A 24076-nucleotide genomic window follows, 5' to 3' on the forward strand; every position below is an offset into this window, starting at 1 on the left:
ATAAATCTGCAGTGTTTAACCCTGTAGGAAATTGATTTTAGTCACCGAGAAATTCACAATTTGTGCCGTCAATTTATAATTTTGAAAAATGAAAGGGTCAATAACTGTTACACTTGCCTGTTATTCACCCCGGTAGATGTAAAATTTACAATATTTTTCTTTCCGTGCAGATGTTCCCGATTGTCTTCATACCTGAACGTTCGGTTTTTTACATCGATCTTCAGCTCTTAAGCCTCTTCCCCTTCTTCCTGATACGTGCCTCGAAAACTGACGAAAGCTGACGAAAATTCCCTCGAATCGGGAAGCAACCAGCTGCATCGTCATCAATGGATAATACACGTGCGGTAGAGTGCGCAGTGTGCGAATGCGGCACACTGCATTTGTACAAAACGTATAATGAAACGCACGAGATAAAAACCACTTCCTACTCACCACGAATTCACGCACGTATAACCCGCCTTACACGCACACCCCTACTTATTACGTACCACTTTTACCTGTAACGCACAACCACCCACGTATACCTTCGTCAAAGTTCAAACCGCATAGAAATTTCCGTATTGTACGTTGGGCATGTTGTAAGTATATAATAACCCTCGATAACGGCAACTGCAACCCCCGCAGACAAAAAGGGGTTTTGATTCGATGTAAATAGTGAAATATCAAACCGCTGCTGTAATTGTGCACCCTGTAATTACAGTCCTGAAATCGGTCCGGCTAAACACCGCTTTGCTTTAACAGATGTACCGGGAAATCAAACTGTCATTGTCGTATGGGTATACAGGGCTCGTGTTCACCACTTCTTCTATAACAGTATCGTAATACGTAGCAGAAGCATTCTACCTACCGTATTTTTTGTTTCTTCTCTCTCTTCTCGCTTCTGGGCTTACGGTCACAGAATGGGTCGATTTCCGGTCGAAAATTCGGCCTCGCGATCCCAAGTATTGATAAGCGGCGGTTAGTGCAGGTCGATTCGAGCCAAGCTTACCGAGAATCCCAACAATTCCTACAATCGGTATCCTGATTTGAATCACGTGCTTTTAACTTGTGCGTTTGAAAATTTACATCAGCGGGATGACACAAGTTTCCCCTTCCACTTTCTTATTTGAGAACTCATGACATTCTATTACCGCAGCAACGAAAACAAATGTTGTAATGGAAATTGACTGGTAAGAGTGGTAGCATTGATTATAATAATAATAATCGATGGAAATTTTTTTGATTTTCTATCTCGGGAGTGAGCTGCGAAAAAATTGTTTTACCAACAAACGTGGGGGAAAACTCAAAAGTTTTGCTAACCTTTGGTTATTTCATCACCCAGCGCGATTTGGGTAGTAATATTTTTCAGTAGGATGTCGAATAAGGGTCCTCTACTAATGCAATGAATGTAACCCCGCTAATTTATACCATTTGAATACTGATGCGGTCAAACTTGAATAATCTGCGGTTTTTCTTGTGTTTTAGGTCTGACTTACGCGTCTTTGGTGGTCATCGCACCACACGATGTGGCAGATCGGCATGGAATGGCATTGAATTGAGAGTAAAATTTCCAATGAATCCAACTCGGCTAAATCTTCAACGGTTCCATGTATTTCATTACATCGGCGAATCGACGACACGGAGAAAAATTGTAGGTTTCCGAGAAAAAATGCTTCTATACGATCAGATAAATTCATATGAAATTTTATCTCCAATTTGACATGATAAAATTATATAAAATTATCACACCCATGCAATTTTATATTATTCTTTATAAGTTTAAATAAATTTTAATAATTTTATCCAACTTTATGAATTTGCATGAAATCATACAGAACTTTGAAAGAAACTTAGGTTTGACATAACCTTAAATAATTTCATAAATTTGGATAAAATATTATAAAGTTATATGAAAAAATATAAAATTATACGCATATAATTTTTCAGAATTTTGTTAGGTTAAATTCGAGGTAACATTTCTTATAAATTTATCTTATCGTATAAAAATATTTTCTTACCGGGATACCGTGTTATTATATTCAGCGAATATAATACAATCCGCTGATCAGGTATCATTAGTTAGATTATACAAGGAATCTACTTATCTCAGTTTTTTTTCTTTGAAGAAAGAAAAATTAAAAAAAAAAACCAATTTACATTACTCCGAGTCAAAACCACACTCACTTACTAATGTAATAAGCAAAATGGGCAATTTAGATGAGACTATTTTCACACCTTGTTCATTTATCATCCTGCGACTCTAACTGCGAACGCCAAAATTTCGTGGGCTGCAATGCCATTGAAAGAGTTCGCCAAATGGCAAGTATTTACGACCAACTAAGGGATAATGAAATCGAAGAGAAGAAAAAATTGTCCCATGCAGCCGGCCGTTGGGCTTGCTGCTTTGTCCAGCAGAAAAAGGACAGTCCGTTTCATAGTGCAGCATGCAATTTGTCTCCTTCAGCCAAGGGGTATAATAGAAAACGTCGAAAGTCCCTTTTCGAATATCTATGATGAAATCGTCGACGCAATTCACACTGAAATTGGCGTTGCTGCCTTATTTTGCCGCGACTGATAATTTTCTCGGTTCTCAAATCGAAGAAGAACCTCAAAAAGTTGAGAAAATCTTTCATTCCTATTTCTCTTTATAACGCGAATACGATTTATTGTTTAATACATTGTTTTGCCAGTCGCCGAAACGACCGAGCCGTTTGACTTTGCGCTCCGATGGTTAACCACAGTTGAAGTAGATTTCAATCAGGGGAACTTACAAGCGGGGAATTACAAATGTTGTTTATGGGGATCGTGAGATTCCCCGCGTCGCCATTCGGCACGGAATGCTTCTCGACAGCTTATCAATATCTCGAATCCGATGCCCGCAGCTCCGTTATGCAATAGTTAGTACGAAGAATAAGCGTGCCAGAAATGATCCGTGACAATGTACGGTAAATGACCTTGTTTCATATCACCAGCTTCTTCTGTTTATTTTTCTTGGATTTTCTCTCTTCTCCCTCACAGAATTACAACCGCAAGTGAATCAGCTGGGTTTATATCTATGGTAAACCTCAAAAGAGTAAACCAATGTGTCATTTATTTGTCTTACGGTGAATCTGAGGTTGAATTTTATGTCGGGTAAGAAAAAAAGAAAAAAAAACATCAATTACTCACGAATCATACGCATCCTAATAAATCTATATCTTGACAAAATGGTAGAGAAATTTCGTAAATCACTGCGTCGTAATTTTTTTCTTCTTCCCACTGACGATCTGTTTAATACATGAAATGCGTTATTGCAACAAAAACTTTGGGTATTCAATCCGTTGTTCGATTCACCGGAAAGATGGAACTTTTTACACGTGCGTGCGTCGGGTGAACAGCTACATATGGATATTGCACAAGTTGTTTTGCAGGGCTGCGAAACCATGCCGAGTGATTGCAGTGCAGCAAGAAAACGACTTGACCCTTCCGCATTTTTTCTCTATACATCAATTCAACCCCGACTCGTTTCACTCCGAGTTCCAATCTCCTTTGTAAGTTGATTTCAGGTTTGATTAGAGGTGAATTAAAGCGTGCACGTTGCACGCATGCACATATCGACGCGTGCCTGCACGCGGATCATGAATTTCGTCTGACTCAAAGCTGCAGGGAGCTTGTAATAGTTCGTATTGACCCTAAAACCGTTACGGTGTCGACAAATAGGTTGGTGACTGAAAAGTCGACGAGAATACCGGAGTTATGTGTGCAAAAGGCTGCACGTATGGGTGTAACAAACACCCAGCAGTGCCTGCGGGGTTGACGGGAATTCACGGTGAATTATTATACCTACTGTGTTTCAACGTCACCGTGAAACGACGACACGCGTGACGTGTAAATTCCTGTTTGTGCGGGGGTTTCTACTTTCCGGGATCGGGAACAGCTGAGCCGTGACTTCACGCATGCCGGACAGATGTTTTTACTCTCCATAAATCAATGCGACGTTGGTTCACGTATTACTATCATTATTATCACAACGCCACACACATTCTACGATCCGAGTGTGTGTTAACTCGACTCGCTAATTGCACCCCGTCATCGTTCTCCGCAGCGCTAAGTACCACGACAAACAACGATTAATAGACCGCTGCCCCGGAAGGTACTGTGCCTATGCCTACGTGTAAGACTAATGAGCTCTCATACTTCGACCCTCTAATCGATCGGCTATGATCGTTACATCAGCAATAGAGTCAATTATGCGCTGTGCCGTGCCTTTGAAAAATTAATATAAGTTTATATTTGCGATTCCTCGACCTAGTTCAGTCGGTTATTTATCCTTATGTAACGCGAGCTTGTCCTATGCGTGTTTTCCGTGCACAAAGTACCCGTTTCTACGACGGTCCATGAAAAGACCACTTTCAACACCTATGAGTCAAAAGTGGTATTTTCTGTACTGCGCGCATGCGCCGTCGCGAAGAAATCCAACATCACGCGACCTTAGCCTCAATTTCGTGCTTTGTGAAAAAACGCGTAACATACTCTCGTTATACAAGGAATCGTGTGCAACAAGGAGGCAACGCTCTTTTCGCCTCGCTTATTTGCAATATTCGTCTTCGGCTCGGACGCGTGCTCACTTACGACTCGTATTGCAAACTTACCCTCGGCCCGACAAAACACAGAGTTTGCCTCCTCGTTACACAACATACTATTTAATCAGCTCTTTCTCCGATTTACAATAACGAAAGATTTCGGCAACGTTTCTAATCCACCGTTAGTTATTTTTATTCCAAATAGTATTACTCTCTGGATTCCTTTCGCGATTATTCAACGATTAATTATAGTGAACTTGGATTTCCGTTGCGTTATAGTTCGCTGCTGCAGCTGACAATATGTGTATATAATATGCTATATGACAAGTCGGATATGCGTGTCTGGGTTATGTTATAATACACGCTGTACACTCGCATCCCGTACGAAATTGATCGTGTCAAGTTTCGAAAGTGTCATCTGCCCTGCATGGCTTGATGCATTATATACGTATACATACATACATGTATATTGATAATTTGATCCATTACTATCGAGTTTCATCCATCCGAGCAGTACGTCGTCGCTTCGATCGTCGATGATAAAAAAAAAAGAAAAAAACAGAATGGAAAAGAAAACGGAAAAGAAACAAATTTTTTGAAATATAATATTAAAGCAAATGCGTGGACAATGTCATTTTCCGTATTAGGTAAGTATTGTAATGACGAATAGTCTGCAAACATGGGAAAAACGGTCCGAAAACCTGTTATTAATGCAATTAGATATATTATGCGTACGTACAATGTACATGGTATAATATATTCACACGGAATTTCTTCGATTCCCACAGAAATCAGTTCACGTGGACCGGAAGTTGGTCACTTTTAGCCCCGAATTTCCCATCGGGCTGCCCCACGCATTTCACATGCATGTATCTATCGTATTATTATTCATATATGCAATATATGCACATGTTTCAATTTATTTTATTTTATTCTATTTTCATCACCATTTCACGTATCAACCCTTTGCGGCACAGCGTCTCATCTACGAGACAACTTTTTTGAATCATTTATCCAAGATTTAAATTCAAGTTTAGCATTGCGCTGTAATGTTTTATGCATATTTTCACTTCGCGAATGACGATGTTTTAGGAGGGATTACGATGATTCCGCGAATACAGTGAGCGCTATTAATAAGCAGTCTTGAAAATGACTGTTTTTACAGAGTAAATGTAATTGCGGGAAGATTATGCGGGCTACAAAAGTGGAACTCCGTAATCTTGGGTTTTTGGGATCGCTGAAATGAATTCGACGTAAAAATTCCAAAATTCAAGATCGCGGATCCAATATGGTGGATTCAAAGTATAAAAAAAAAAAAAATCCAGCCGAGCGGCCTCGAAGTCTTCTGGTGAAAACGCGTTTATTGTCTGCATTCATGAAGGGTTAAGGAAGTCGCTATTACGGTTTTAAATTCATTATCAACGACCCCGAAAAACCGTCAAGCAGCAAATTTCGAGCAAGTGCGATCAATTTTTTTTATTTTTTGACCTCCAAAATGAATCCGCTATATCGAATTTCGTCATTCTGAATTCAGATCCGTCATCTTTGATGCTGTAATTCTGACAACGGAATCGTATTCGAAGTCCCATAAAAAAACCTGAGTGTGCATTTCCGAGCCATTCCAATGGCGTTCACATTTTCAGTCCACCATATTAGAACCGCCATTTTGAATTTTGAGAATTTCCCAGACCTAACCCCATTTTTGAAATCAGCAATATCGAGAACCCTTATCTATCCAGTTTCAAGGTATTTGACTGCAAGGAAAACTGTATGCTTCAAAGGGTCAACAACACTTCTGTAACGGGGAATGAAACATTTCGCAAGTTATTATCAAACTATTCTACTATGCAAAAACGTGAATCTCTTCTTTTTTTTTTTCTCTTTCTACCTGTTATTCGCAATGCGTGTACTTATGCGTCATTCATTCGGTACTTCGTTTCCGGGAGATTGTCGGAAGTGGGTGGACATTTCTTAGATTCAAGATTAAAGACCGTGTAATAGCCGTCTGACCTCTAAAAGCCTGTGGAAGTGCGGCGCGGTAAAACGGGGCGAGGGAAGGCGGAAACTTCTCGACCTATTTCTGCGCGTTATGTTTGCAATTGACCCTACAAGTTTGTGTTTAAGTGTAAAAAATATTGTCGTTGCATTAGCAACATGTTTTCAAGTTTGTGGAGAATATACCAACAATGCACATTCACTCGGTTTTCGCCCACCACATCCGTAGCTTTATCTTTTCCCGGTCGCAATGTAAGGACGTGTCGATAAAGTGTCGATAAGAAAAATGCGCTCGGAAAAAATACTTCAGTCCTGATCCAAGAAAACGCGCATGTTCTGTTCTACCTTCTAACTCATCAATGGGGTCGATAACGATCCCAAGCGTTTCTTGTTCGTAAAATCGTTCCAAAAGCAATTACGCGACTCAAAGGGAAACAAATATTTTCGTTTTTTAATAACGAAATGAATGTGGCGAGGAGTAAATTTAATCTCTAGTAAAGAAGTATTGGAGTGGAAAGGCAAAATGAGCTGTTCAAAAACTTCTACCAAGTACGTGTGTAATTTCGAGAATACTCGAATATTCACAGTTTAGAAAAAAAAATAGACATAATGCTTGAAATACCAATTATATTATATACCTCGTCATAAATAATCCGTAGTGATCCATCAGACGAACTGTTTTCTCTTCTGCAGTAAATTTTTTGCGAAGCGTCTGCACGTTTTTACTTTCTTTCGTTTTCACGTTTGTTCTTCCGACTTACCAGTTCTTCAGCCAACGGTTATATTACCAGAATTTCCGTTATTTCCGGCCATGCGAGGTATATTATACATGTAGAAGCTCGTGTTCTCGCATATATCGCATCCTCGATGAGAAACCCTTTAAGCGAACATCCGATATCTATAGATACTTCCGGATTGAACGGGAATGGGGTTGAGTATTATAAACCGTTCACTCACTCGAGGTACCGAACCGTTCGATCCGAAAGCGCGGGGCTTCTCTTCGGGACAACCGTAAACCGAAATGCATATACGGTATCCGTCCATATTGTATCTAACAAAATTTATCAAGAATGCATTATTTTCTTTTCACATGTAGGCTTTTTCCCGGTAAAAATAAAATATCGGTTCTATCAATTTACTAGATTGTTCCATCCATTTGTCAGTATTATACAATTCCAACCATGTTGTACAAATAGATTTAACGGGTGTTATAATTTTCAAGTAAACGAACGACCTGGACGCATCACGTTTTTATTAATCGCCCCTTGTTCGATTGTCTAATTCGTGATCAACGGTCCTGCAGCGCCTGAACTGTATGGGCCATATTATAACGAGCTATTAATTCCATGCGGGGGACATACGCGCTGGTACATCGGCCATATGGCGAATATGGGAGAGAACCCCAGGTAATGCACGCCTCCTTGGTCCTGCAGGCGACGAAACTGACGACCGATTTTTGTAACTTAAACTTCGCTTGTATTATAAGGTTTCACATCGAGAGGATACTGAATTTTTAACCCCTCCTCTTCTATATTTGTGTACACCTCTTTCCTTCTGCTACAATAATGGCACGAATGTACCGAGAGGAATTCGCGCCCTTTGTGATTATTACAAAATCAGTAACTGCATGACGTCATTTATTTCAGCGGAATTTCTTTTTCCAAATCAGTTTTCCTGTGTATCGTATTTTTCGTTCTTCGACTGCAATTTCGCAAAATTTCTAGCAATTCTACAACAAACGCGAGAAGAAAATTTCGTTCAAGTTTTACTTTGGAAGGTTTTCATTTATAAACGAGTGATTGAGTTTAAAAAAATGAATGAAAAAAAATCTCGTCAAACTTCACAGTTTCCTTATGTTTTTTTTTTCTGTAATTTTGTTTTACCGATAATTTATCATACCGTACAGGGTATGGGAATTAATATACACAGACCTGAGATGCAGTGACGGGATATTCGGCACCATACATTGAGCAGCGTGCGTGCCATGTGTCGCGCAACGGGGCATTAATTAATTATTATTTACACACGGCTAGGTAGCCGGTAACGCGCGTATATTGCGCGATGCATTGGAAAATTCGCGGATCGCATATCTGCACAACGTCCGGGACCACCCAGATGTCAGGTTATATAAATGGAGGGTTCAAAATTAGGTATATATTTATAGTTATAGGCATATAAAGACTTTTGATTTAAGAAATTTATTTCATAAATTTTAATTTATGCGACAGATCTTTTGAATTTTGTTTGAAACCAATTACAATATGATACCTCCATAAATATCACAGGGGAAATATGTATAGTATGGTTGGAAGATAACGTTATGGAAGATAACCCTTTGCGGATTTTCCTCCCTGCGGATCGTTTAAACGTTTGTTTTTATCAGAGCACTTTATTATTAACTTTAATTTTATGACTTTTGCCCGTATGCTTTTGTAAAGCTACGTACCTACACGGTTATGTCATTCAAATTCTGCAAATCTCATTAAAAGAAATTCTCGTTCAGGTTTGAGGTGTATGATCAGACCAAGCGGGTATAATTTATATCCTCGTACAACAATGTATTTACCTAGAGAAACTTTTCAAACGGGGATTTACCGCGTTTCGATAGTCCCGGAACAAAACCCGGGACGCGCCAATAACTCTGTGCTGAGGTTTACAAAATTTTGCATGAGCGTGGTTTATTATTTCAACCCTGAATACACCGCAATTTCGTCTAATCATTTAGATTGCTCAGGTAGATAAGCATTAATTTTATGCGTAGGTACGTGTTTCCTCGGCCTATTCAAATCTTTCAAGAAGTTCCTTGTTGGGAATTAGGGCCCTCTGTGAATGGAAATAAATAACTAATCGTCGATTCGATTAAATACTTACGAATGATAAGCTGTAAAATCTAAATCATTGTTTTACCATATTTTTCATTACCCTCCGTAAATGGTGAAACTTTCGATTTTATCTCCCGAGCGCGGAACTCACGGATTACATCAACGCGTGTTCAGTTGCCTGCGCCCAGGCGGACGTCATATTTTTTATTTATTTTTTATTGTTGCACGATCGAATAACTGACAATTTGAATTAATACGATGAATTCTTATTGGCTGAAAAAAATAATAAATTCCTCGTGGGAGGTACGTTTGTGTCTGTTGAATACGAATTCTTGCACATCGTTAACAGACGTTGTAAGCCCACTTTGTGCGAAATTTGAAACGGAATTTGCTCCGGTTTGTCGCAACTCGTATACACAATATTCGATTCCTAGGGTATTTATAATCGCACGGTCAGAAATACGCAGGCGGATTCTCGAAAGAGTCTGTATAACATTTATTTATGTGCATACAGATCACCGTGCATGGCGATTTTTATTTTCGCATGTAGAAATAGAGTAACAAAATTGAAGCTAAATAAATACACCAAAGTGAAGTATACAAAGAGAGAGTATATTTCGAGTGATCCGGGATGCATACGAGCATCAACTCGCTTACCTATATAATTTTAGATTTTCGTTGTATGTATGGTTGTATAGTATAGGTATAGTACGTATACAGCGTAGCTATACGTATAGCGGATTCTTTTATAATTTTGCGCACGGCACCCACGAAAGATGCGAATCAGCCAAAAGAAAGAAGAAAAGAAAATTTTTCGAGTTAATATTACCTGCAGTGCTGCACTAACAGAGAAGAAGGATGAGAAATGAATAAGTCAGACGAATATGCATACATACAGTCAAGATTATGTACTCTGGTTACACGTACACTGCTACGTACTGGTCAAGTAAGGTCGGTGGAAGAGGGGTGGAAATTCTTATAAATAGAAATTTTTCTTCGACAATTATATGTCAAATTCCACATTTTTCTTCACTTCAGTCGTTTTCTCCTTCTCTTTCTCCTTCACTTTCGAACCCTGAAACGCTTAATCATCCCTGTGTTTATTTCTCGTACACCTAATTCCTTGTCAATTTGACTGACAGTGAGAAAATGCTGCCCTTTATTGGCGGACGACGTCACGCGTCGAGAAACCTAGTAGCGAACGAAACGGGTGCTATAGATTATTATGTATCTATAATGTGGTTAGAAATGATGAAACTGATCGAATTTCAGCAAGAAATAAAGGATTTTTTTTTACGCTCTTACATGTGTCGACACGCGGTCTATAATTGAGATTCGATCAATTTCTTATTAAAAATTCACGCATTCAATACGAGCAATCGAGAATCAAGTTCAGCGAGTTGTACGATACATTTTATGTACAGGCGCCCGCCGATAGTGTGGATTCCGGATTTTGCACGTATAATAAATACGTACACGCACGTATCTCGGGGCGATAAACGGGTCAGCGATTGGACGAATAAAGAAAAAAAAAGAAAAAAAAAAATTAAGTTAACAAATAAGAAGCGATGTAGCCATGGTTCAGTAGCCACTTGATTCGTGTTAGAAGCGATTACAATATGCTTAATATTATCATTGTTAGTTCTTCTTGTCATGCGATCCGCAATATTGGAGGATAATTAACGAAAGGCGGCGGGCTGCCGGTGAAATCGTCGAGCGGCCCCTCCAGCCAGTCGCTTCGTCATCACAACCGCCGGCGTCAGCGGCGTCGCGACGGACACAAACAGCCACGCACACACGAGCAAGTGAGCGGAAAGTGCGCGCACGTAAACAGCCGAGGCTAGCCGAGTTTTGGCGAAGTTTCACGAACGGCCACGGACTGGCAGCACTGGCAGCAGCAGTCGTCGCCAGCTAGCGAGCAGCGGGCAGGCGAATCGTTGCCGAGAGTAGAGTCGGCCGTTTCGTTCGTCGCGAGAGTTTCGCGATCGTGGAAAAAGCAAAAAGGAAAAAAGAAAAAGAACCGCCGGTGGGTGTAGTGTGTCTGGCGGTGCGCGGCGAGAAACGAAAGAGGAGAGAACACCGGAGAGAGCGTGAAATGAGTACTGCCGAAGCGATATCGAGGGTGAATGGAAGTTGGCTACTCGCCCCTCGGTAAAACATTATTATTTATTTAAAGGATTAACCACGAAACGCGTGTAACTAATCGGCAGTGATACGCAGCCCACGTAGGTGCGATAATATGGGTGAATATTGGTGCTCGCGCCGGTCGGTGGTGGTGCTGGTGACGATGATAATCTAAACTTGAAGAACATTAAACAGTGCGTAACGTTTCTCTCTCTCTCTCTCCGTATGTGAATGTATCTGCGAGCGAGAGAGCGCACGTTCGCGATTGTGGTGAAAATAAAGCACACATAATAACATGGAAAATAACAATCATTCGGTAATATCGAGGCAGCAGCAGCAACAGCAGCAGTGGTGCGTTTCGTATTCGATGTGAAAGGTTGTGTGTGTGTGCGCCTGTGTGGGTGCAGTGTTTTGTGCGTAGGGAAAGGGATGACGTAGGCTTCTCGCCTCCTGTGACTTGTGTTTGTTTCTCCGTGTATGCGCGCGTGTACTGTTTTTTTTTTTTTTTCTTTACTTTTTAAATATCGGACAGCGTTCGCGAGCTGCGACTGAACACAACTTGTGGAAACCCGACTACAGAATCATACGTGTCTCTATATCGTGCCGTACAAAAACGAACGAGCCCGAACTCTGTACCAGGAACCAGCAGCTTGCTTGGATCATTTTTGGGGACACGACAAGATGGCTGAGAATATCGTCGTCGACTGTTACTGCTTGCGCTTCGCCGAAGGCTGACCCCGCCGCCGAGGAGGAGACCTCGGGCAGTATCGTTGCGGATAGAAAGAGAAAGAGAGAAAGAGTAACGCGAAAAAATCATAAAACAAAAACAAACGGGACGGAAAGTCAGAAGCGAACGATAAACGCCAACCCAGTGCGTTCTCCCTACCCTGTTCTTTTTTTTTTTTTCTTTGTTACGTGTTGGGTAGTTTCGTTTTTTTTTTTTTTACTTCTAAAAAAATCTTTTAATCTCGGTCAGTTATTGTCGCATCCATGAGACAATACTGCTACGACTGCTACTACTGCTACTACTACGACTACGATGATGTTGACGATGTCGTTATGAAACTACTACTTGTGGGCTCCTCGGAGAGAGACCGGCCGAATTGTGAGAGGTAATAATATAATAACCCTGGATTTGACAGCGAAACAACGCTAACTGTGTATTATTATCAGATCTTAATATACATGTATGATTCACGTTGAGTATCGAAGCGAAAGAAAAGAAAGAACGTCGTCGGAGCTATGCGCAAAAGTTGAGCAAGCTAACATAAGGCTCACCGTTTCGCGGTACATAAATACCTGTGTTTGAGTATACACGCACAGGTGTGATTTTATAACGTGTACGAAAAACAATACCATGAAAATGATCAATTGCCTAGCCGCATGCGAAGGAAAAAAACAAAACAAAACAAAAACGTTATACCGAAAGCTGTCGGAGAGGGCATGGAGAAATATGAAATGTTGAATGAATGGAGCGAGGAAGTTACGATATGAGAGATAGGAGTGAAAAAGGAGAAGGGAGAGAATAATTTCAAACAAGACGATATAATGTGTCCGGTAAAGGAGGAACGTTTTAAAGGCGAGAAAACACGTCCAGCTCGACGATATTTTCACCACGGGTCGAATAATACAACGGAATCGTCGTCCTGGTCGGCCATATTGGAGGGGGGTGGGGGGCTCGATTACCCTCCTCACGTCTGTTCCTCCTCGCAGGCAACGTAGAAGAATTCTCTGTCGCGCTCATTCTCATTTCATGTCCATGTATGCGTCTGTGTTCACACCTCGGCGTTGTTTCTTCGAATTTTTGACATCCGCTCGTATTGTAAAAATACGCGTACGTATACATACATGAGCATATAAAACACATGCACTACCGCTACCGTCCCTACCAACGCACTACGTATGGTTGTTGTTATTGTGATGTTTTCTTTTCAATTTTCTTACTTTTTCGGTGTTTTTCGTCGACGCGTAGGAGCGGTTTGTTCCTGATCTTGTGTTTTCATTTCAATTGCTCGTTATTTATAAACTTCGTTTTTATTTTTTACCAATCGTTAATTTTTACCGTAAATAAACACACCCCCAAGCTTCCATCGTGTCGACGTTGTCATCGTTAAGCAGCTATCACTCATCGTCATCTACTGGTGGATATTCTACAGAGCTGCGAAGCTACCAGGCTTCGCCTATCTCGTAATACAGATATCCTAAAGTTTAGTTTCTCCAATGATCGTGCAACCGATATTATTCAACAATTGAAAAAACAAATGTTACAAATAAATGGGAAGAAAAATACCGGTGGAGTAACAAAAAAAAATAAAAACACAAACAACGTCCTCCGCTGATGTTTATTAATTGAAATCTTACACGACAGAGAAAGAGGAAAGAAAGTCTAAAAAGAGATTCCGTCTGCACAGCTGCTGAGCTAATGGAAAATGTAAACAAATGATAGTAATGCCAAAGTTGTTATCGTTGTTATTTCTTTTTAGTTTTGTTACAAATCGCACACCTTGTGAGACTTGTCTTTGCCTTCATCTAGTTACACTCGCTCTACTTGCACTGCCTCCTATGTTTTTTACTTGTGTCTTTGTCGATCACTTTTTTTTGTTTTTCCAACCCTCTGTGTGACGGGAATCACTTCATATCCAATTTCCCAATGATCACAATTTATGCACACTTTTTTTGAACGCGACTTATCTTTCATTGCCAATATGTTGGACTTCTTGCTCGGAACTCCCCGTCTTACCCTTTTTCTTCTACTTATACAATAAGGGCTCACTTTTACTCAGCGATAGTCTTTTTGTTTAAACTATTTATTTGCTAGTTTATAGTTTCATAGCATCATGCTTTGTTCCTTCCTCTTGACAATATTTCATTTGCCTTTGCATATATCTGATGAATGTAACGAATGCAGAGAAAATAATGTTGTAGCGTTACATACTTGCACTTCTTCGTCTCAATTGCATGAACATAGTTACAATAGAAGGAAGTGTTATGATAGTTGATTCGAAAGTGATTATTATAGTAACTTTGAAACAGTAGTCTTTCCACTCAGCTGGCCATGATATGTCGTTATTTACTGTTCAGTAATTGGAGTAATTGTGATAATTAAGGCGTGATTTGTTATTTTATATCATTTGATTAATTAGTCGATGAAAATGGTGCCGCAAAGTCAAAATGGATCTCCAACTCAGTTTTCCATAGCAGTCAAAGTCGTTGCTGTGTTCGTCAGTTCAATAATTTTTATTGGGATTATTACCTTGGGTGTTTACCTTGTTAATCATGAAACATATTCGTCATTATCATAAATTTTACACATTTTCATTCGCTCTAAGATACAAGAAAATGGCTGATGGATGTTTGGTTCCAATATTGGGTATCACGGTGAAATCTCTTGACAAAAAAGTATTCAAACTTAACGCGTCAGATTTTCAAATCAACCGAATTGTGGGCCCTGCTAAATTGGCATTATGCCAAGAACAAATAACTCGCATAATTGGTATTCTTGCGCCTTCATATATATCTGCAAGCTTTCAATAATTTCTGATTTGAGACTCGCGATGTGGATGATACGCTCAGATGAAAATATCGTTTTAATCTACAATATCGGATGAAAGTGAAAGGAAATACGAGACTGTGCTTGAGACGGCTGGATAGTTTGTTGTAAGAGTCAGATTTTAGTATTCTGTCACCTTTCGTATTGGTTTTTGTTTTCCATATCCTCTGACGAGACACCTAACGTTACCTTTCGAACAGTTTGTACGATTGTCAGTAGTTGACGAGCATATAGTGTATTTTTAAACCTCAGCAACGACGACGAGTATCTAATTATTATTTTAATAGCCTGTTGAATGATATTTCTTTGTAGCTGGCTGTGTTTATTGCTAGTTGTAAATTTTGTTTTATTTTATTTTTATCCAAACGCCGATGCCAGACTAGGCTTATTGTTAGCACGTCAGAATTATTTTTTGATAATAAAGAAGCTGTAAATGATAATGAAATATCAATTGTTTCAGGGAATGCGTGACATGTTCATCCAAGCTCAGCAGACGAGCAGCAGCGTCAACGGCAGCAGCAGCAACAGCAGCAGCAGCATCAACCCTGCTCACCAACATAGCAAGAAGCGAAAGTTGGACTACAACATTAGTCAACCAGTTATCCAGCAGCACGGGCAAGTCCAATCTGCCGACTACCAGTTGGACAACGCAACTAGCATCCAACAGTACGCTGTGAGCGGGGTCAACACTGTATTTGGTCCGTTGCACAATAATGCGCTGCAGAAAAGCCCCAACCAACAGACTCTAGTCCGCGCGTCGACTATTAAACTTTTAGACACGTACCAGCGCTGTGGTCAGAAGGTATTGAGATCAATTGGTAGTTTTACTTCATGTCGTATTTTTCTCAACCCCGTGTTGTCTTAATCGCCTTACGAGCAGGCCATTCGAAACAACTTTGATGCTGTTGGAATCTTTCCACCTAATTTTTCCACCTGGTAGATAAATTCTCTATTTCTCAAGTCTAAAGAGGTATCAGAAGTTTACTAAAGATAACAGAGTCGATACAGTAATCAACTCGAGATAAAGTTATATTGTACCCTTGGAAGCCGTAATCCCCTATGCGTGTGTACGCATGCATACCGTTTGCTCACTACTTTGTTTTGATGAATGTAACAAGCGACGAAAGTTTTTAAATTTCGAAGTTTTGCGTTTGAAAAGTCAACATTATTGTGGGCAATGATTTTAAAATTCTGACTTTGCATCAGATACAATGATTTTCTATCAAAGTGAACAATTTATCTCTAACGATTTCATATTCTGGATAGCAAAATTAATTATATGATTGAACAATTGTTCAGATTCAAAGTTTCTTGGGCTAAAGATTATACAAGCTTGTTATTGGTATTTTGAAACCAACCTCAACACATTGAAACGAATTGTTTATTAGTCGCTGTTTGCTGATAATGGAAAACGAAAAGAAAAATGGTACTTTACCAGATTTTATTGACAGCATAAAATTTTTTTATAAGGTATATTCCTTCTACAGAGAAAGTCTTGGTCACGAGAAGGAGGTAATGGTGAAGGACTGGCGATCCAATCGACTAACACTAACACGACAAACGCTACGGCTAGTACCGTGAGCTCGCAGCATCATTCTTCACAGCAGCAGCAGCAACAACAGCAGCTGAATAATAAACAATCCAGCATGACTTCGCACAGTAAACAAGTTGGCAATGGGGGCAACGGCGGTGGCGGTAGCAATCCGCAAGGAGATGGCGATTATCAGTTGGTTCAGCACGAAGTTCTTTACTCTATGACTAATCAGTACGAGGTTCTGGAATTTTTGGGCAGAGGAACGTTCGGACAGGTAAACATACCTTGTTTTTACTCTCTCTCTTTATCCAATGGAAAATATAGAAAAGAGGGGAAACGGTGCATGATCGACCTTCTCTCGCAAGTCATTTCTAGCATTGATCACTCACCTCCCAGCTATACAGCTTAGTAACATTCTCGTGGTCATTGTTGATGTGTTTTCAGGTCGTGAAATGCTGGAAAAAGGGTACAAACGAAATAGTAGCCATTAAAATATTGAAGAATCATCCATCGTACGCGCGCCAAGGCCAGATTGAGGTGAGCTACTTGATTGTCTTATATTCCAGTTCATTGTACTGTTGGGAATCAATCTCAGTCACAGTTAAAAAAAAATTGTTGCAAACGATTGTTGTATAATTTTTACTGCCAGTGTCATTTACTCGTTTCATTAAATTCAATCTTTGGTACTAATGTTCAACGAGAGCACTGAGACAAGAGAGTATCGTGTTCAATTGGTGCCAAAGTGGTGGATGCTTAAATAGGTCAACAACTTTCATTTAACTTGGGGGGGGGGAAAAACTGCCCGCCCCTAAAAACGTACAACATTATGACCTCCATTTTACTTTCCCCAATTTTGTTATGCAAGCTTCTCTGTCAAAGGTGCTGAAATGGGTCAAAGAGTACCTAAAAACAATGTTTGATTGTCGGAACAAAATTTCTCCTCCGTTTCCTTGGACAAATCCGAAACTCGTAATGTCGTTTTTTCTTCAGGTCTCCATCCTGTCACGTCTTAGCCAGGAAAACGCGGACGAGTTCAACTTTGTGCGTGCCTACGAATGTTTTCAGCACAAATCTCATACTTGTTTGGTGTTTGAAATGCTTGAGCAGAACCTGTATGATTTTTTAAAGCAAAATAAATTCTCACCACTTCCTTTAAAGTACATCAGGCCAATTCTTCAACAAGTGCTTACCGCTCTTCTCAAACTCAAGGTAAATATAAAAACTTTTTGTACAATTGTTTGCTCGTACAGTGTGTTGTGTTTCTTTTTTTATTTCTACAAATTTAACTATTCCGTCTTTATTTTTTCAGCAATTGGGTCTAATCCATGCCGATCTTAAACCTGAAAACATAATGCTGGTAGACCCTGTGCGACAGCCGTATCGAGTTAAAGTCATTGACTTTGGTTCTGCCTCTCACGTTTCAAAAGCCGTTTGCAATACCTACTTGCAATCCCGTTACTATCGTGCGCCCGAGATCATACTTGGACTTCCTTTCTGCGAGGCGATAGACATGTGGTCCCTAGGCTGCGTTGTGGCTGAATTGTTTCTCGGTTGGCCATTGTATCCAGGCAGTTCGGAATACGATCAGATACGCTACATCAGTCAAACTCAGGGACTTCCCACTGAACACATGCTGAATAACGCTAGTAAAACTACGAAATTCTTCTACAGAGATATGGACAGTAAGTTTACTCGATCAATTAGTTACCAGTACATAAAAATCCTGGTCGTTTCCTCGACATTTTTATTCAATTCGAAGTGTAATAGTAATATCTGTATCCATTTTCAGGCACGTATCCATTCTGGAGGCTAAAGACTCCAGAAGAACACGAGCAGGAGACTGGAATAAAGTCCAAGGAGGCTAGAAAATACATTTTCAACTGCTTGGACGATATTGGTCAGGTGAATGTTCCGACCGATTTGGAAGGGGGTCAGTTATGCGCGGAAAAAGCGGACAGACGAGAGTTTATCGATCTATTGAAGAGGATGCTCACAATGGACCAGGTAGTAATATCTAATTCACGTTTAAATTCGATCGGTGTCGATAAAACAGTCGACGAAAAATCATTTCAATGCCGGTCAGATTTGGCTAGAGCTTTTTGTCCAACGATAGAGTGAAACGTAAAATTCGTTTACTTTCTAAGGAGCGCCGAATCACACCAGGAGAAGCTTTGAACCATGCTTTCGTAACGCTGGCTCACCTCGTCGACTACGCTCATTGCAACAATGTCAAAGCCTCTGTACAAATGATGGAGGTCTGCAGACGAGCTGGCGACTTTACCGCCAGTCCAGCTCACCATCAAGCCCCACCTGCGCCTCAGCCAGCGCCACCGACTTCGCTGGTTGCCAATTTTGTGCCGACGACAAACGGAAGCGCAGTCACTCTCACCTTCAACAATCAACTGACGAATCAGGTGCAGAGACTCGTTAGGGAACACCGCACAGCACCATCGGGATATGACAATCTGGTGAATATCTATTTTTTTTCACACTTATTCGTTTGTTGCGAAATGTAACACGGCTTGTGGGTGTTGCACATTTAAAAATTTTCGATTTTTCTACCGGTGCATGCAAAAATGCTTGCTTTTACTCTAAAAAGAAGAGTAAATAAGACAGCACTTTAACACCAGTTTAGAGTGTGTTAAAACGATTTTTCTAAAATATTAAAAATTCATATTAGCACCCCTTTAATACATATTATCTCTTTTACATTCTACAAAAAAAAAATGTGTTATGCCCCAAAAAGACTGAAGTGTATTATAGAAAAATGCTGATATACAAGGATCGTAGAATTTCTTTATATTTTCATTTTTATAACATTATCTCATATTATACACAGAATCGCAATACAGAATTTTTTGGTAACCGATTCCACCATGAAAATCCGTACTCAACTCGTACACTAGTTCGATTTGTATTTGTGATTTTTTAGGCAATCAGCTTTACAGATTGGGAAAAAATTACGTTATTGACTAATCGACCGTCGTAAAAATTTACTAATAAAATCATGAATCGTGAAAACTTGAGCTGGAACTTTTTCGAATACCGTCTGAAAGATAACGAAATTCTAAATAAGATATCCTGTGATAATGAGTAATATTCGGTTTATTGAAATAATACTCATTGAATCACAAAAAATTTGCGCATTCAAAGTTGAACCTTTGTCTTTGTTATTACATACTGTGTCTTACCAGTCTGTTCTTTTCCTATTTGACAACAGTATCAAATATACACAAATACCAGTCGGAGAGCGACGCAGTACAGTGGTTCGTCCAACGGTTCGAACAGTGGTCGTGGCGCAGTGCATGATTTCCCACACCAATTGGTACCTGGGATTCTTTGCCCACCGCCGGGCTACCAGCCGATGCCCAGTCCGGCAAAACATGTTGTTGTTGCACAGGTCAGTGTCGAAATGGTAAAGAAACACATTGACACCATGATTTCTCATAGGAATGCCAAGCAAATAGAATATATATTAGCAAAGTAAAGAAGAATCTGGTTAATAATTGTGAGAAACTGTTCTTGCACAGCCACCTCAAGCTCAGCAAGCTCCCCTACAAATCCAGCCGTCCATTATATCTCAACAAGCTGTCGCAGCTGCTGCTGCAGCAGCGCAACAACAATACGCTGCGGTTCCAGTCTCCATGGTGGAAAGTGGCAGACAAATGTTACTCACGGTGAGTTTCACAGAATTTATTATTCAATTATTTTCTTATTCTAGTGCCTATATATTGTCGCTTTTCTCAGCAAAGCTTTCTGAGCAGCGCTGGTCGCAGGTTATTTTGCCGGCTTTTAGGCACGTTTTTTTTACTCATACATTTTACTCTCAATGGTCGGTTTTTTCACTCTCATATTGAGAATAATATGTCCAGACACATCGAACAAAAAAAGAATAGTTATTAGTTTTTCTTTTTTTGTTGTCATTGAGCCGCAGTACATTGCACGAGTTGGTTTACTACCACTTCTTGTAAAACCATTTGCAAGCTAAAAGCTCTGCACCGCCTGAATCCCATCCCAATCCTGTAGTTACCAATACTCAACGGAATAATAATATGTTTACTTTGCTTCTTTCTTCATGATTCGCACTCACAAAGTTTACAACAGTTAATATCTGGAACACGTAAATTGTTCTAAATAACTATTTTTCATATCGCTAACACTCTTATTTTCTTATGAATATAATAACATCCATAGCGACGCTTTGAAAATTTATGTTAATTTCTAAACGTTAGTATGCCGCTACTTCTTTATGTACAATTTTATTTATTTATTTTATTTTTTTTTAATCTTACCACCGAAAATTTTCAAGAGAACTAAATTTAACATCCTCCCGTGTGTACATAAGTATCCCATGGTTGGGTTACAGAACGCGGTACAAACGTCGTGGCCAGGTGGTAGTCGACAAATGGCTGCCATTGTACCTTCCTGGCAACAATTACCACCTCAACATGCCGCCATACAACAACCCCTGCTTAGCGACGCGGGGGAGTGGGGCAGACCACTTATCGTCGACAGTTCAGCCATACTGCAGGTAGGATTCATTTTGGGCAATCATTTTCATCGCACCATACTTGGAAAATACCAAATTTAATGCCTTGAATTTTCTTCCACTGGCTTATCTGCTCCCGAGAACATTGATTACACTTTTACTTAACGTAATTATTGGGCAATTAGTGTTCGAAAATAAAAACAGTATATGTAAAACTTTATCAGCTCGATATATATTGTATAAAGGGATCTTTGAGACACGGCAGAGGCAAGAGACGAATGTTAGCCTGTGTGTTAGATGCCTTGGGAAGAGGATTTCGTTTAGAATGGAAGAAATTGTGAAATATCTACTGTCAAAACAGGAGTCGGGTAAATTTTGCGGTTAAAGAAACAATTCTCAGGTTCGATATACGATATTCATAGGCAAACGCTATAAATTGTCGTATTAATAATGTGCAAATATATCCCCAGAGGGATCAGGTAGCCAGAAAATCCTCATTCCTTTATCTTGTATTATCCTAATATCTCTGACGGATGAAAAACAACAAACAGAAAATCGAATTTCTGAACTAATATTCCTTGTTTCGGGCAAGGATCAGAGGCCCGTGTTCCCGGTAACTGAAGTTTACAACACGAGCGCACTTGTCGAACACCCGTCACAAAGCTGGGGTAAACGAAGCGTGACAAAACATCACCAGCACCACTTGACTGTGCCGCAACAGCCGCAGCACAGACATGAACACAAGAAGGAAACTCAGCAGTTGAGTCCCGTTAAGAAGAGAGTCAAAGAAAGTACGCCGCCCAGCAATATGAGGCGTCATTCTCCTGCGAATGGTCACTGGCAGCAACAGACCAATCAGTCTCATCATCACACCGGCAGCAACACCAGTAGCAATAAACACGGAAGTAACAATCATGCTGGTGAACATCAACAGGTTACAACTGTTAGGCAGCAGACTATAACCATACATGATACACCTTCGCCAGCTGTTTCCGTCATCACCATAAGCGACAGCGAAGACGAAAGTCCCAGCAAATGGTGAGTGATGATAATGTCTTGTTTATAATATTACAAAATAGGATATAAGTTTTACATATCACTAAGTAATGAATTTTTTGAACACAGGTTGCGTTTCTCATAAACGTTTTACACATTTAGTTAGGATGACTTTTTTAGATAGTTGTAGAATTATGCATGAATATTATTGACAGCTGCGGAGACCGTCAATGTGGGGCTTGCCAAGGTTTGGCTCCTCGCTTGTCTGGCGATGGAAGGCCTGTTCGCGAGGATGTTATTCGAAGGTATATTTATACAACAGAATAAACAACCTGTTATGTGGGTACTTTTTTTCGGTTTTCAATCTGTAACAGATATAATACTTTGAGGCGAATGAATAACTGGTGTCATTATCAGAACTATTGCACTTGTAGTATCAGTCTAACCTTATAATTCATTGCAGGCCATCCACCAAATTTATTTCCATTACTTCTTTCTTTGTGAAGGAATCGCCAAAATTTGAATTAACCAAAAAATATCGAGTTTCCTTATAGTTTTCCTGATTTTGTATGGTTACTAAAAAAAGTGGTACTTAGATCATCATTGGTCAGTATATTTTAATTTCTGGCAGGTCTGCAATTGTAGCTTAATTGTAACAATTTCTTTTCTAAACGCGATCGTGTTTCTCACGTTCACCCATTTCTACTGGTTGTGGAATTTGGAAAATAGCGGTATACTAACATGTGGTCTGATACTTTTATTAATTAACACAGATATATTTGACATTAACAATGAATTTGGTGACAAAAAAACCGAGTCCCGGGACAACTATTAAATTTACATTTCGAGATATTCTTTTTACAGCACGCAGTCTACGCCTCGTGTTGTACAGAGCTCGCACCAGACTCATTCGAGCAGTCAGACGCATACAAACGGTCACAGTGGTTCGCACAGCTCTTCTCAAAGGGCGCAGCGTAAGAATGTCATCAGCTGCGTTACGGTGGGTGACAGTGATGGGGAGGCAAGTCCAGGTCGAGTTCATGCTCACTTGTATCAGCAGGTCCCTCAACATCAGCATCAGCAGCCTGCTCAACACATAAAGCACGAACCACAGCCTCAGCATCATGTCAGGTAACAGAATCGCTCTTTCTTCACTGTTAATACTTGCGACAAACCGATAAAAATGCATCAACAAAGACGAATAAAATTCATTTTCCAATGAATTGTTTTAAATTTTCTCATCCCATAAAACAGTTCTGGCTACTCTTCGCAATCCCAGAAAAAACGACTACTGGCCAAAGTTCAGTCAGAATGCAACATGATCAACGTCGCCACCAAGCCCGAACCTGGCGTCGAATATCTAGCTCCACATCCGTGCCACGCGCCTGCCTGCAAAGAACCTCCAACTTATCAGGTTGGTCTATCATATTATTTAACATTCGATTGTTAGTCAATCTGTGATTTCTGATAGTCGGTACTTTGGTGTTGGTATTAATATTCATGAAATCTTTCCCCTACATCAATCTTTTATTTCGATGTATCGGACCGATGAAATTCTTGTTTTTGCTTGTTTTCTCCACGGGTGAATTGATTTCACCGTGTATAGAGTAGTAGAATTTCAGAGTCAACAACATCCGAAGGACGAAATATCGGTCAAATAATAGAAAATTGTGATTTATTAACGTTTCTCTTTTTGGGAAATATTTTTCTAGGATGACGCCTATGACATGCATGACTACTTCTTGCAGTATGTGACTACTAGCAGCGCTCATCCCCACCTTCAGGAACAACATATAGTCTACACAACGGGTGCCGACAAGCGCGTATCTTGGCCTGGTAAACGAACCGAATACAAACACGAGTACGTTCAACCACCGGCTGCGCATTCGAGGGATCATCAAAAATGGACGGTAGCAAATCCCGTTCATCAGTACAGGTAAAGGCTCAATTTTCCTCTTTATTTATTTCTATGACCTTTACTCTGATGTTTTCCTTTGTCTAAACATTCAAATGTTTTCAACGATT

The 24076-nt window shown here is 40.0% G+C and overlaps 1 protein-coding gene across 5 annotated transcripts in view; it reads left to right on the top strand.

Annotated features, from left to right (window-relative positions):
* Positions 1–264: 264 nt before the first annotated feature.
* Positions 265–24076, top strand: part of LOC124303041 (homeodomain-interacting protein kinase 2) — a 29415-nt gene continuing 5603 nt past the window's right edge. Inside the window, exons 1-17 of one of the 5 annotated variants that reach the window (XM_046759759.1) lie at positions 265–344; positions 1465–1630; positions 15493–15834; positions 16520–16840; positions 17011–17103; positions 17557–17775; positions 17876–18248; positions 18356–18573; positions 18711–19034; positions 19787–19981; positions 20097–20243; positions 20876–21097; positions 21648–22093; positions 22267–22356; positions 22916–23182; positions 23306–23465; positions 23764–23987. In XM_046759759.1, the coding sequence (XP_046615715.1) occupies positions 1553–1630; positions 15493–15834; positions 16520–16840; positions 17011–17103; positions 17557–17775; positions 17876–18248; positions 18356–18573; positions 18711–19034; positions 19787–19981; positions 20097–20243; positions 20876–21097; positions 21648–22093; positions 22267–22356; positions 22916–23182; positions 23306–23465; positions 23764–23987 (3719 nt within the window). In that variant the 5' untranslated portion in view covers positions 265–344; positions 1465–1552. Of the gene's footprint in view, positions 345–1464; positions 1631–11251; positions 13914–15492; positions 15835–16502; positions 16841–17010; positions 17104–17556; positions 17776–17875; positions 18249–18355; positions 18574–18710; positions 19035–19786; positions 19982–20096; positions 20244–20875; positions 21098–21647; positions 22094–22266; positions 22357–22915; positions 23183–23305; positions 23466–23763; positions 23988–24076 lie in introns of those variants that run through there. The other 4 variants (XM_046759756.1, XM_046759755.1, XM_046759757.1 and 1 more) reach the window with 4 other exon arrangements.

This window comes from Neodiprion virginianus, chromosome 4, assembly GCF_021901495.1.
Source record: "Neodiprion virginianus isolate iyNeoVirg1 chromosome 4, iyNeoVirg1.1, whole genome shotgun sequence".
NCBI classification, from domain to species: Eukaryota; Metazoa; Arthropoda; class Insecta; order Hymenoptera; family Diprionidae; genus Neodiprion; species Neodiprion virginianus.